Here is a 15,411-nt window from a genome sequence, read left to right as displayed (position 1 = left end):
ATACATAAACATCCTACGTGTCCTCCGGGCCGACCTATTGTTTCTGGCAGAGGCTCTCTAACCGAGCCCCTGTCTGTTTTTCTTACATATTATCTCAAACCATTATTGTCTATGGTCAGGTCCAGGCTTAAGGACACAACTGAATTTCTGAACATTCTTCATGATACTCAGTTGGAATCGGATTGGTGGCTCTGCACACTGGATGTCGCCTCTTTATATACTAGTATCCCACACCAGGCTGGGTTATCAGCAATAGCATTTTGGTTAGAGGAATCCAAGCTCTATTCTACTGGATTTAATAATTTTCTTATCAATATGACTGAATATGTACTAATTAAAAATGTCTTTTTCTTTGATGGTCAGATATATTGGCAAACCAGGAGAACAGCCATGGGGGCTTCGTTTGCCCCGATATATGCTGACCTATTCATGGGTTATTTTGAAAAAATCTACATCTATGATACTGGTAACAACAAATTTCTGGCAGAACTAGACATTTGGAGGAGATACCTGGATGATTGTTGGATGGTGTGGCGGGGAGATATACTTTTGGCTAAAGAGTTTGTTCAATATTTGAACAATAATGCATGGGGTATCAAGTTCACTTTGGAGACTCAATATCATGAAATTGTTTTCTTGGATGTCAAGGTTACCAGACAACATGATCACACTCTGGCGACGAGTGTACACAGAAATTTTCCACAGTATAATTCTCTTTTACATGCCTCTAGTAATCATCCCCGCCACATCATCAGCAACATTCCCAAGTCACAATTCATACGTATGAAACGTATTTGTTCCTCTACTAAATCTCATGCAGAATGTGAACAATATCTTTGTGATAGATTTATTCAGAGGGGATATAACAGATGTCGACTTCATAAAACCATCCAGGAGGTCAGACATATGCCACGGTCCCAATTATTAACATACAAACATGAACAAGAGGCGGTTACTCATTCCCAAGCACAACCTATCAGATTCACAGTTACCTATGGTAATAATACCCCTTCATTTAGAAATATTGTTGATAATCATTGGGGTATTTTGAGAGCACATGAGTCTTTATCTGACATATTACCTGAGACATGCTCTTTTTCATACCGTAGGGGTAGGACATTGAATTCACACTTCACACATTATAAAAAATTTTACTCTACAACAACCACACAAATGACTTTGTTTGGGGATCCACTCATTGGTTCCTTTCCCTGTGGTCACTGCAGTGCATGCAGGTATATGAGCAAAATGAAGGAATTCTCAAGTGCCAACACTTCACGAGTTTTCAACATTAGGATCTTTGGTAATTGTAGCTCTGATTGGGTGGTATATTTGGCCACCTGTACATGTACTTCATTTTATGTCGGCCAAACCTCTCGTCCACTAAGATTTCGCATAAGTGAGCATCTCAGTGCTATCAGAACTAAAAAATTAACAAATGCCCTATACAAGCATACTTTGATTGACCAAGGCAGGCTGGCATGAAAAACTCAATAACATGGAAGCATTATGGATCACAAAACTGGGTGCTTTGTTCAAACCTGGGTTAAATGAATGTGGATAAAGCTGTATGTGGATACTATATATTTATACATCTATTGCTGTATTTTGGGGTTTGAACTGAGCTTATTTTCCCTATTTTGCTGGGGATCAATGTGATTAATATTAATGTAATATTATTATATTCATTTTTGTCACTATTCTCTGTTTTTAAGAATTGTTTATACAAAAAATTTTTTCTTTTTTGGTTACATATTCCTTTAAATCTCTCAGTATATAAGGAACATCAGTATGCATCATTTTAACTTTTTCTTTCTGCACTGAAGAAGGCCATTACATTGGCCGAAACCGGTTTGCAGTTTCTCTGTTTTTTTATTTTGTTTTTCAACATGCCACAATAAAGTAGTTTTCTGCTTGCCTAAACCTTTGTGCTGGCTCATTTTGTGTGTTTTTTCTAAATAAGATGAAGCCATCAAAGGGGGCATTAGTAAATGATGCCTTAAAGTGTTCCACAAACCCACAAAGGCGAAGCCAGGCATGCTGCCGGATAGCGTTGCCTGTGCTTGCCACTTGAGAGGTGGCCTCCACAGTATTGGTGATCAACCTCATCAAGGCATTCACTAGGGAAGTAAGAGACTTGCTGGAAGCTCTCCTGAGGCAACAACTCTGACAAAGAAGTGGTAAGCTTTGAAACCAAATCCTTCTGAAGCTGGGTAAAATGGGCCAAATAGTTGGTTGCTCTCAGACCAAAAGTTACTGAGGCAAAAACATGCTTTCCAAAATGGTCAGTCACCTGCGACTCCCTGTTCAGGGGATGGACTGAGGAGCTCTGCTCAGCTAGCTTCTTCTTCATTGCCGCAGCCACCACAATGGCATCAGCCAGGACCCCTTTGCTCCACAAAGACCTATCCTTGGGAGAACTGAGGAACTTATCAGCTTTCTTGGGCACAGGTTCCACCATGTCCATCTCTTTCCAAGCCCTGCTGGCAATGAGGTCCACAAGCTCATCAGTGGGGGGGATACCCAAGTAGTAGATGGACCCATCCCAAATACATTCAAGAACAAGGACTCCTCCAAAGATGGGGTTGGGAAAACCATCCACCTCTCTGTTTAAGAACTTTCAGGATGTCCCCAAAGGAAACTTCCTCAGGCGAAAGTCTGAGGGACCCGTCTACCTCCTCAAAATCCATGTCTTCAGTGAGGGACTATCTGGGGGGAGTCCAGGTGCCTCCTCTTACTCATTGTCTTCTGAGGGGGCTCCTCTGTGATGGGCTCAGGAGAAGACTCAGATGAGATGGGTATCCCAGATGGGGCAGTGTCCATCTGAAGGCACTCATGAGAGGATTGACCCTTCACTGCATGGTTTAACACAAACACGCACTATAGGGCCTTTCACTGTCACTACATAAAATCATCAGGCTGGCAAGAAGTGAAAGTCACTACTAGAATAAGCCAACTAGTCTTCATCCATAGACCTCTCTGTACCCAAATGTCCAGCTGCAGCTGCAGTAATTATATCATGATCAACATGCAGGACAACTGACATTGTCCAGTGGTCACCTTCTGGATGCACCAAGGACTTAAACATGATCATTTCTTTTTCTTAGTCACTGCACCCAAAGTATAGACCCTAATGACCCTGGAAATTGAAACTCGGCGGTTTTGCTCCCTTTTCAAAATGGCTTTAAAAATATAGAGGTACTAAAAGTGAATATACATAGATTTATATGTTCATAGATGTTTACTAGGCTAATGACCACAAAGGCCTTTTTAAGCCTAGCCATGCATCCCAGATCTCTAACACATTCTGTTACCCTTGATAAGTGCAAGCAGGGGCCTGGGAGATGAACCATTTACAGGCTGCCTGTGTCTATTAGAGATATAGGTGCCAAACCAGGGATGAATTTCCTGTTCCCCATCCAATTGTCCAAGTTACACTTGAATTGGGTTAGGGAAGAACTCAGCATCACATGGATGGGGAGTCTGTCCCAGAGACAGGGTAGTCTCAGTCTCTCCAGCAGGTCCTAGGTATATCACAGGCAAGGTTTCAGTCTTTAGCACAGTTAATTCTGGTGCTGTTTGTTTTGTGGATAAGCAGAAGGTCCATCAGAGTGGGGTCTGACAATGCCTTTATGCCAGGCATAGATCTTTCCTCAACAGCCTGTAGGAGATAGAATACAGGGATAGGACCTTGATGTGGTCTGCATAGGACATGTTACTTATGCCTGTATTTTTTTAGTGAGGAACCTCTGTGGAAGTTCCAATTTTTGGATATGCTGTCTTGTTAGGTACATACCAAAAGGAGCATTATACTCAGTGATAGGTTTAATACATGCCAAATACAGTGGAACAATGACTTCCTTGGACCTAGATGCCATACCTTTGTTTATAAGTTTTACAACATAGAAAGATTTCCTCATGACTGTAGACTTATTATGGTCAAATGCTGGATTACTGTCTATATGTGTCCCTACGTCCCTAACTACTGTGTCAGCTCTAAGGTGTGTCTTGTCAATAAGATAATTACTAGGGGTAGATGACTTCCTGAAAGATACCATTATGCATTTCTGGGCATTTACTTTTAGTCCATGGCTCTGACACCAGTTGTTTGTCTGTGGCAGCCCTTCCTGGAGAACATTTGTGTCAGTGTGGGATTCAATGGTGGCTCCTAATTTGCAGTCTTCTGCAAATTTAGTCAGCCAGAGGCCATTGACATTCACCTTGACTTCAGAGAAGTAAATGCCAAAAAGGAGTGGTCCAAGGACCAATCCATGAGGGGTTCCACTGGTGATAGGCCTCTTTGTAGAGGTGGACTCCCCAATTCTACCCTCCTGGGCCCTTGTCTGAGCCAGTTGGCTATCCATCGTGTAACATAAGGGTTTATACCTAACCTCTTAAGTTTGTCAACAATGCACAAGTGGAGTATTGTATCAATTGCCTTGGCCAGGTCATGGTAGGCATTGTGAACCATTTTGCCCTTATCCATTGCTTTGGTGACCTTATCAAAGTTAACCAGGTTGAGTAGGCATGACCTGCCCTGGACAAAACCAAACTGGGTTGGGTCCAGAGTTTGGAGGTTTACTATATCATTATAGATCATTTCCATGATAAATCTTTCCATGGTTTTGCATATGAGACTAATGAGACTTATGGATCTGTAGTTTCTAAGGTCTGTAGATTGGCCCACCTTTGTGTAAAAAGATGACTGTTGCTGTTCTTAAGTTATGAGGTACGAAGCCTGTTTGGAGGCTTCAGTTAAATAACAGTTCCAAAGGGCCTGATAAGTCATGTTTCATGCTATTTAGAAGGCATCCTGGGATATTATCAGGGCCCATTGATGCAGTGTTCTTGGCCTTAGAGAGAGAGCATTAAGGACCTGTTCCCTAGTGATAGCAGGGGAGTTATATTTGATGGTATTTCCTGAGGGAAGGTTGAAGGGGAGAGAGGGATAAAGGTAAATCTGAATTTGTCTGCCAGTAGGTTTGGTAGATCTTCTGGCTCAGTATAGGCGGTTTCATTTACAATGAGTTCTGCACACGTGTGTATTGCCTTTGAGGTTACAGACATAGCTAAAGAATGCCTTGTGGTTGGCCTTGGTCTGGGAGGCCATACTTACCACAAATTTGACTTTGGTAAGCTTTATTGATCCTCTGAGTTGTTTGTTTAGTTTAATGACAGTGCTGTTATTGTGAGTGAACATCATAGAATTCCATGTCTTTCCTGACTATCTTATATTTGCTCTTCCTCTCTCTCTCTCTGCTTTTATATATACCAAACAATCCTTGAATACATATCTGATATTATTATTATTACCTTACCTAATCCTACCAACTTACTTACAAAGCATGCTCGATACCTTCTCCTGTTTCCAGTACTTCCTAAAAATGTCTTATCATTCTCATGAAATAGGTAATTCTAATTTTTGGACTACCCTAAGAGTACTTCACCCATCCTTCTGAACTTAGTTCCACCTAATATTATCTATATGGCATTCACCATCAATACTCAGGAATCTTCATTTGTACCTTCTATACTCTAGCTTGGATGTCAGATAGTCCTACTGTCATTTTTGATGGTAATATGACCCTGTATACTCTAGCTTGGCTGCAAAAGAGTCGTCCTGTCATTTTTGATGGTAATAAGGCCCTGTATACCCTAGCCTGGCTGCGAGACAGTCGTCCTATCATTTTTGATGGTAATAAGACCCTGTATACTCTAGCTTGGCTGTGAATGAGTTATCCTGTCATTTTTGATGGTAATAAGGTCCTGTATACTCTAGCTTGGCTGTGAAGGAGTTGTCCTGTCATTTTTGATGGTAATAAGACCCTGTATACTCTAGCTGGGCTGTGAGAGAGTCGTCCTTTCATTTTTGATGGTAATAAGGCCCTGTATACTCTAGCTGGGCTGTGAGAGAGTCGTCCTTTCATTTTTGATGGTAATAAGGCCCTGTATACTCTAGCTGGGCTGTGAGAGAGTCGTCCTTTCATTTTTGATGGTAATAAGTCCCTGTATACTCTAGCTGGGCTGCGAGAGAGTCATCCTTTCATTTTTGATGGTAATAAGACCCTGTATACTCTAGCTGGGCTGTGAGAGAGTCATCCTTTCATTTTTTATGGTAATAAGGCCCTGTATACTCTAGCTGGGCTGTGAGAGAGTTGTCCTTTCATTTTTGATGGTAATAAGACCCTGTATACTCTAGCTGGGCTGTGAGAGAGTCGTCCTTTCATTTTTGATGGTAATAAGGCCCTGTATACTCTAACTGGGTTGTGAGAGAGTTGTTCTTTCATTTTTGATGGTAATAAGACCCTGTATACTCTAGCTGGGCTGTGAGAGAGTCGTCCTTTCGTTTTTGATGGTAATAAGGCCCTGTATACTCTAGCCTGGCTGCGAGAGAGTCGTCCTTTCGTTTTTGATGGTAATAAGACCCTGCTCCTCCTTTATGCTTCTCTCCATCCTTCCACTTCTTCTTACGATTCCCACTTTTCCAAACGGCCAAAGTGGGACATTCAGATACAAAATAACTATTTTATGTAACAGTTAATGAAAACGTGAAATATTTGTGTCCTAAAATCTCAGGCCATTTACCATTTTTTATTTTTTTACACAGGACTCAACTGTCCAAACAGGGACTCTCTGTCCTGGATAAAGAGGGACAGGTGATAACCCTGCCAGTACTTCTGCATACAGTTCTAAACCTTAGAATAAACCCTTAGGAGTAACTTTGTGGCTCTGTATTATCTCATAAACCACCTTTTATTGCTTACCATTTACATACCATTTAAATGCCCACTGTCTAGACAACATGACTAACTTACAGCTGCTGCTACTACTTGAGGAAATTGCTGAGTTGCTGTTATCCCCACCATGACCATTATATAACTACTGAATATATGAATGTGTGTATTATATCAGTATTGCATTGCATCGATAATTCTTGGTTGCTCATGTCTCATCCTGACAGTGAAGCCCAAGAACAAAATGTATAGGTCAGAATGAACTAAATCCTGCATAAATCTCACCCCTGGCAGATATTAAAGCTGTAACACCATGCAAAATGTTTAATTTTTAAACTTTGTGTGCATTTAGCATTGTGTCATTAAAGTACTATGCATATAAAGTCATGTACATTTATACTAATCCAACACAGCAAAACTTTGTATAGAGCAGTAGGGTATTGTTTGGGACAGGGAGATGTGATCATTCACTTCTTTGGACAGGGTTTTTTTTTTCAGAATTCAGGAATATGATCTTAATTTGCTCTATGAAAATGTTCCAGGAGTTATATAGCTTGACTGGATCTAGGCAGTTTTAAGCTCCTGACTCACAGATGCACTTTCCAAATCATTAAATGGCTAATTGTCTGCCAAAAGGAACTTTACCAGTCAAACAGTAATGAAAGGATGAATGAATTAATAACTGCATTACTTTTTGCTTAGGTCTGGACTTTCTTGTAACAAAACAATACTTGATGTAACTCTCCCCTCAAAAAAAAAACAAAAATCAAAGAATACAGAAATTATTTTTTTTCTTAGTGAAGTCTATCTAACATGCATGATTTCATGATGCTGATTAAATATCTACTTGCAGTTGCAATCTCTCGTGAGCTGCTCCCGGATGATGAAAAAGTACAGACGCAGTTACACAGACAATATAGTGAAGAATACTACACATACACCAATGTTCCATGGAAAATATACATCAGAAAAGAGGTATGGCAACAGTCACTAAAGTGAAATACATGAATGGCAATGTTGGATTTACAATTTGGCAAAGAAAGTTAAGAGTCCATTTTGCCACTTTTCTTAATTTACTAGGGAATGTAGTTCTGTGCAATGTTTTCTTGATGCCTTCTACTGTTAGATTCAAAACAGACACAAGGCCGTATTATGTAAACTTTAGAAGGCAATCGTGATTTTGTAGCTAAGTAGTCAAAAACACATCTCACTGGATTATTGTCTTGTCAAACCACACGTTCCAACTTACGACTCTCAAAATGTGTTTGAGTGTAATATAGAAGCAGCATTATTATTTGTACTTGTTTATCAAACATGCATTTACTTGTTTATCAGTATTCAAAGGGATTCTTATTTCAGAAAATTAAGGAAACACAACATTTAGTATCAAGACCAATGCACAATGTCAGAAGAATAAGTGTCAATCATGCAACACTTAAATGCACAGAAACATACACTATTCCCAAACAATGTATCACAGAACAAAACTTGCTCCTTAGTGACCTTTCACACAGTTACCGATGAAACAGAGTAGCTCTGCTCTTCATCTATAACTCTGACCACACTCCATTGCTCTCATTTGCAGGTCTACCCTCCACAGTCCACTGCTTCTTCCAAAAGGGAATTCTCAGGACAACATACCTTCCTTTCCAACCACCATAACATACTTCTTCAATCATAGTACACAATATTGTAATAGATGCTTAACCAATGCTCCCTATAGCAAGATAATCTCTTAATTCTGAGGAGCTGTATTGTTAACTCCCATAACCCTGCCCCCCCCCCATGTCAGTTTCTCACTTGCAGTGTGCACAGTGGTTCATTACTGTAATAATGATTAGAGCCTTAGCCTTCTAAAACATAATGCTGGCTGGATTCTAATAGGCTTACTCTCAGTGTAAGGAAAATACTCAGTGTAATGCCAAAGCAGTATTAAGCTGCAGTAACCAACTTAGACCACACAGAAGCCTTTTATCATCCATTATTAGGTCCAACTTTCAGAGTAAAATGCCCTTTAAAGTGTTTCTACATGAATAAGTGATATTAATTTTGCCAGCTCCTTGCGGCACCAGTGGGACACCAAGTACCAGTACCGAAGCACCCTAGTATATGTCCCTGTAGTGTACAATTCCCAATGCAGAGTGATACGGAATAATGTTTGTTACAACAAGAATATTTAATGTTACATAACGACTCAGCTACAATCAGAAACTTCAGATTTCTACATATAGTCCTTGTTGTTGCCCTCTTCCATAGCCCAATGCATTTATTTCTATGTCATATATCCTAAATGTTTCATTACATATTCATTCACAGCACTTTTTTCCAAAATTCTCATAGCAGAATTATTTAATTGGATAGTGAATGATAAATCAAGCTTACATTACTGTGGACACATTATCTTTGCTGTCTCACTTGGATCCTTTTTTATTTATTTGTATGTCTGAACATCTGGATGTTAGTGTCTCTGAAATGATGTTAATGTTATCTACAAAGCATAAAACTGAACATCATGGCCTAGGTGGTGTATGCTTGACTAGACATGTGTAGTAACTAGCTGTTAACTGTAAAGCACTATATACATTCTGTTTACAGAGTTACTTATAAACATGCTCTGTCTTTCCAGGTGTTCTATCCAAAGGATAGCTTCAACAACCCATTAGTGCTGGATCTTATTTTTAAGCAGGTGAGTTAACAAATCCAAGCCCATCTCTTTAAAGTCTTCTGTAGATACAAGACACTACAGCTCACACATCAGATCTTATAAGGCAGTACAGGGTAGCTGTGCACATAAAGCAGTAAGCTTTCTTGTGGAGAGGGGTGCTCTCCTCTGTTACCCATTACTGGAATAGTATGTATTTCAGTTACATGTTATGCTAACATAAATTACATAAAACTACATTATGTGAATTTTGCAAATAAATATTGTATGGTCTAAGATTAAAGAGCAGTTGCATATGATGGGTGTTGCTCAATCCAGTCATTTAACTTACTTTTTAATTACTGGTTTAGAACCACAGGCTATTGTGCTTCTCTTCTGTCGCAAGTTATGAACCTGCTGATCTGGCTTTCTTTTTCTCTGTATAGCATTTATATTTGTTAACTCTGGGATTTTGTAAACAAGAAGTTTTTTTCTAATATATGCTGGTTTACATGACTGGAAACCTCTATAATTCATGTAGGTGATATAGTGGATACACCTATAAATGGAAATTATAAACGGTTTGTTGTAGGCAGGGTCTCACCATTAAAGTTTGTCATATTTTATTGCACACTTTTCTCATCCCAAATTTAGAAACTTTTTGGTCCTTTGATTGCTTAATTCATAAATGTGTGTGTGTGTGTGTGTGTGTGTGTGTGTGTGTGTGTGTGTGTGTGTGTGTGTGTGTGTGTGTGCGTGTGTGTGCGTGTGTGTGTTTCTGTGTTTATGAATAGGTACTTGTATTTTGTGAACAAAAGAAGGCACAAACAGCTATGTTTTTCTTACAAATTAGTGTCAGCCCTATTAATATTATTTCACTATACTGTTTATGGTTCCCGGAAATGTCATAATGAGTACTAGTAACCCAGAAATCCTTCCTTTGTTGCACATTTTGCATTAGTTTATGCTTGCTGTGGGGAAACTCTTCAGTGCATTAACAGCATTATGTCACCAATAGATTATTAAGTCCTTCAAACTGTTGAAGAAATTATTGCTAACATTAAACTGCATTTACAACACAGTTAGAGACCATGATTTGTGCAGTAGGTAAAACACACTGAAGCAGGTATATATTTTATCAAGCATATCTTGCTGTCAGAGACAGTGTATTTACAATCAGGCAGGGTGTAAGGCTATGAAGCATTTATCTGCTGTCACTGCAGAGGTAAAAAGTGTATACCATCTTTCATTCTCCCTGTATCCCTACATTTTACAATCAGGCAGGGTGTAAGGCTATGAAGCATTTATCTGCTGTTACTGCAGAGGTAAGAAGTGTATACCATCTTTCATTCTCCCTGTATCCCTACATTTTACAATCAGGCAGGGTGTAAGGCTATGAAGCATTTATCTGCTGTTACTGCAGAGGTAAGAAGTGTATACCATCTGCCATTCTCCCTGTATCCCTACATTTTACAATCAGGCAGGGTGTAAGGCTATGAAGCATTTATCTGCTGTTACTGCAGAGGTAAGAAGTGTATACCATCTGTCATTCTCCCTGTATCCCTACATTTTACAATCAGGCAGGGTGTAAGGCTATGAAGCATTTATCTGCTGTTACTGCAGAGGTAAGAAGTGTATACCATCTGCCATTCTCCCTGTATCCCTACATTTTACAATCAGGCAGGGTGTAAGGCTATGAAGCATTTATCTGCTGTTACTGATGAGGTAAGAAGTGTATACCATCTGCCATTCTCCCTGTATCCCTACATTTTACAATCAGGCAGGGTGTAAGGCTATGAAGCATTTATCTGCTGTTACTGATGAGGTAAGAAGTGTATACCATCTGCCATTCTCCCTGTATCCCTACATTTTACAATCAGGCAGGGTGTAAGGCTATGAAGCATTTATCTGCTGTTACTGATGAGGTAAGAAGTGTATACCATCTGCCATTCTCCCTGTATCCCTACATTTTACAATCAGGCAGGGTGTAAGGCTATGAAGCATTTATCTGCTGTTACTGCAGAGGTAAGAAGTGTATACCATCTGTCATTCTCCCTGTATCCCTACATTTTGTGCAGCTCTGCAGCAGCTGTGTGTCACTTTATAATGAACATTTCTAGCAGTAATGGTGTCTGGCAGTTATTTCCCATCACAGACCTCTGTTAGTTAAATCAGTTGGGGTCACTAAGACATGAGGTCCTTTTCCAAGGCAATAAAGAAATTACTGTAGTCTGCAGGTGGTTAACAACAGGCCTAGTCTGCATGTTTGATGCCCCGTGCTTTAAACACTACACCAGATTGCCTCATATCTAAAAAAAAATGGAAAAGGGATTTACTTCATCACCTTGTCAGCAGGGTAACTGGAAAAACTGCATTCACAATTCTTCAACAGTTTCCAAAAAAATCATCAATCATCACTTAAATTCAATAATATCTTGCAACTAATTTTTGACTAAAAGTATACAAACTACTTGCATATTTAAGTGAAAATAATGACTGAAGGGAACAGTCAAATCAAATGTAATAGCATATGAAGGAAAAGTAACCATAAGCCACTTTTCAGGTAGTTTATTTTAAGCTTTTTCATCATTATTAGATGCATGCTATTGTTTTTAATCATGAACTCTAATTTAAAACACTCAGAGACCCTTTTTTTGACCCCTTCCTCACTGCATACCTTCTGGCTAACCATCTGCTTTGCTCCTATTCCTCCTAACATTAGTGTCCCTAGTATTATGCCCACTGCCCCAGGTCTGGGATCTGTTTCAATGTAGGTGGGTTGGAAAGTTGGCAGGAAACATCAGAGGAGCCTCTAGGAGCACACATATCATGTCTTCTCATGTATGGCAGGGAAATATTTTTTAGGAAGCCCTCACTGGAATGAGCTGCTTATATCATAGGCATCACTTCATGTAACATCAGTCAGCTCCAGCCCTACACCGTAGTGCAAAGTTTAATGTCTACCAGCCCTACCCTATACTGTACAGTTTAATGTGTGTGTGTGTGTGTGTGTGTGTGTGTGTGTGTGTGTGTGTGTGTGTGTGTGTGTGTGTGTGTGTGTGTGTTTGTGTGCGTGTCATGGCATCACTCCATCACCATGGAATGCTAATCTGCCTTGCGGTCATGGCATGCCTCCATCACCATGGAGTGCTAAATCACAGGCTGAAGTCCCCATCCCCTCCCTCCTGGAATGGGTGAGATGCAAAAATGCCACCCTTTTCCATCCTCCTTGGCTCTTTCAGCAAAGTTTTTATTGACAAAGATAATCGAACAATAGTTGTGAGAAGAGCAATAATATCCCCCTTCATCTACATGCGGCAGTTTTATTTTGTATGGCTTGGAAAGTTTTTTTACACAAATGCTTCACTCGTATGTACTTTTTTAATTTAAATATATACCAAATTTAGACAGCTTGGCTGTTTAGAGCACTGAATACATTCAAAGTTGTAGTATACAGTGATTCCGTGATTGTTTTCCAGGAACAAATATCAAACCCTTATAAGTCAATACTTTCAAGAAGGTTGTGCCCTTGTCACTGTTTTTAGCATTTAGTTCGTTCACTCATGCAGGATTTGCATTAATGAAATGTACACTACCTCTGTGCAGTTAGGCAAGATAGTGATATGAAAAGAAGAAAAGTTTAAGTGCAAACGAAAAATCATTAAATTAAGTAAATATTTTGCTTAAAATTTTAAAGTTAATTATTTTCTGTCACATTTAACTTCTTAAATGTCCTACGGAATGATGCAACTTAAGTAGCTTGATTAATTCATGTTGATGACTGTGTGCTTTTAATGCACTCCACAGATCTGGGATCATGGTACCGTGCACGCTGCCTGCACTAATAGCATTGCAGGTGTCACACAATGCTGAGCGTAAACATCATTATGGCCTAAGTATAAGTGAATTACATGTAATTTATTTACCCATTTATTTCCTTTGATAACTGGCATTGTTCAGCTTACCCAGAGTGCATTTCCAGTGTGGAGGCCAAGAAAGAAAAGCCCCATTCAAAGAGCCACTAGAAGTTGAATACAACACAGGTGTTATTATTATAGTGTATTTACAACTAAGATGGCTACTTACCGCTGGTTATGTTACTGCTAAAAATGAGATACATTCTTATTACTATTTTACTGCAAATTATTTTATCAGGAGATGTATAAAGGGAAAAGAACTATTACCTCTTATAATAATGCAAACACTTAAGTTGGTTCTCCTAAATATTTTCAGCAACACCGGATGTTTCAATCTGAGTAATAATGAAAGTGCTTACTTTTTATTTCTGTATTTATTAAAGTTTGCCACCCTATTTTAGGAAGGAGCTTCTGATGTTACTTATTTTATTATTATTATTATTTTATTTAAAAGCTTTTGTATTACGAAGTTTTAGGACCACATATTTATTTATTTATTGGCATTCGATTACCAGGAAAGTCCAACTGGGTAGCAGCCCATTTTCAGTGGAATCCCTGGTAGAAAAGCTCAGAAGTTTTACAAAACATTTAAGAACAATAATCTTACACTCTTTAAAAATAATACAAAAAAAATACAGTTTAAATACTTGTACCAAATCAGACATAGTATGACAATGATTTAATAGCTAGAGAAATTTTAGACAGTCAGTAGAGAAACTAAAGTTAAGTTAGTGTAATACAAAGAGGAATGGAGTGAAGAAAGGAGGCTAAGGAGGCATAAGGTATGAAGAGGCATTTGTTCACATTTAGGAATATAGTTTATCCTAGTGTTGAGAAGGAACAGAGCCAGCGTTTGGCTAGGAAGTCTTTCAGAATGGTTTTGGAGGATGGGAGTGAGGGTATCAACTAGATGGATAGAGGTAAGGCGTTCCAGGCCTTAGCAATATGGTACGAATACAAAAGATGCCAAGCAGATTTGATAGGTTTGTGGACAAACAAAGATTTTGCTCACTGGATTGTATTGGGAACATAGTTGTGTAGAGTGTTATTTAGTGCTGGACAAGCAGATAGATTCTGGATAATTTTATAGGTGGTAAGAAGCTGTGTAAATGTTAGTTGACGGGCTACTTCTAACCAATTTAGGCTTTTTAGTGCTATACAGTGGTGGGTTCTGAAAGGGGTATTTGCTGTAAATGTAGCAACTTTGTTATAGCATTGTTCAAGTTTTGATTTTTCTGATGTCTTTAGTTTAATAAGGATGGGAGCGGCATAAAGAAGTGTTGGGAGGAGATAAGTAGTGGCAAGTGTAGCTGTTTTTGCAGTGGAGAGAAAGTTTTTGGCTCTATAAAGCATCCCTAGTTTTTGATGAGTTTTTCTTATGCAATTTTGTCTATGCAGGTAAAATTTAAAATTATCATCCACCATTATCCATAACAATTTCTTATTAGAAGTAACTTCAATGGTTGTATTATCAAGATAGAGGACTTTTTTTCATAGGAGAGAGATTTGAGGGAAAGGTTTTTTAGGGTTGACCATGAGTTGTGAGTTACAAAACAATGTTTCAGTTCCTGTTAAAGCTTTCTGCATAGTTTTATCGAGGTTTGACACATTGTCAGATATACAAATGAGTGTGGCGCTGTCTGTGCACTGTATTAGGGAGGCCTGTTGTCTGAATGTGTGGAGGCTGTTGGTGAGAATATTAAACAGGAGGGAACCAAGGATAAAACCTTGTTGTACACCGGTGGTGACTGGGAGGTGTGGAAAGAGGGTGGAGTGCCATTTTACTGACCAATAACTATAAATCTTCCCAGTTAAACCAAATAAGTGAGGCACAAACAGTTCAAGCAATAAATTTACCCAAACACTAAAGGTAACTGGAAGAAGTAAAATAATCCACAAGGAATAAAACTCCAATGTTTTATTAAGTGAGCGCTTTCGTAATGATCAACATTGCTTCATCAGACAGTTAGAAATCAATTAAACTTTACTTAAATACCCATTTCAAACTCCACTAACCACCAATCAGATACATAAACCTCTGTCAACCCTCCTACTCTGTTCAAATTAGTACATAATCTAAGTTCTTAAAAGATACTTATATTGCACAGCTCAATACATG

General features: G+C 38.9%; 1 protein-coding gene across 1 annotated transcript in view; it reads left to right on the top strand.

The window, feature by feature from the left end:
* MYO15A (myosin XVA) overlaps window positions 1–15,411 on the top strand; it is a 1,299,796-nt gene that overhangs the window by 660,287 nt on the left and 624,098 nt on the right. Inside the window, exons 42-43 of the mRNA XM_044070057.1 lie at window positions 7,588–7,709; window positions 9,361–9,420. Coding sequence (XP_043925992.1) covers window positions 7,588–7,709; window positions 9,361–9,420 — 182 coding nt within the window. The remainder of the gene's footprint in view (window positions 1–7,587; window positions 7,710–9,360; window positions 9,421–15,411) is intronic.

Source organism: Protopterus annectens, chromosome 1.part0, assembly GCF_019279795.1.
Source record: "Protopterus annectens isolate FY-2018-M chromosome 1.part0, PAN1.0, whole genome shotgun sequence".
Taxonomy (NCBI): domain Eukaryota; kingdom Metazoa; phylum Chordata; order Ceratodontiformes; family Protopteridae; genus Protopterus; species Protopterus annectens.
This window is presented reverse-complemented; position numbering and strand designations above follow the sequence as displayed.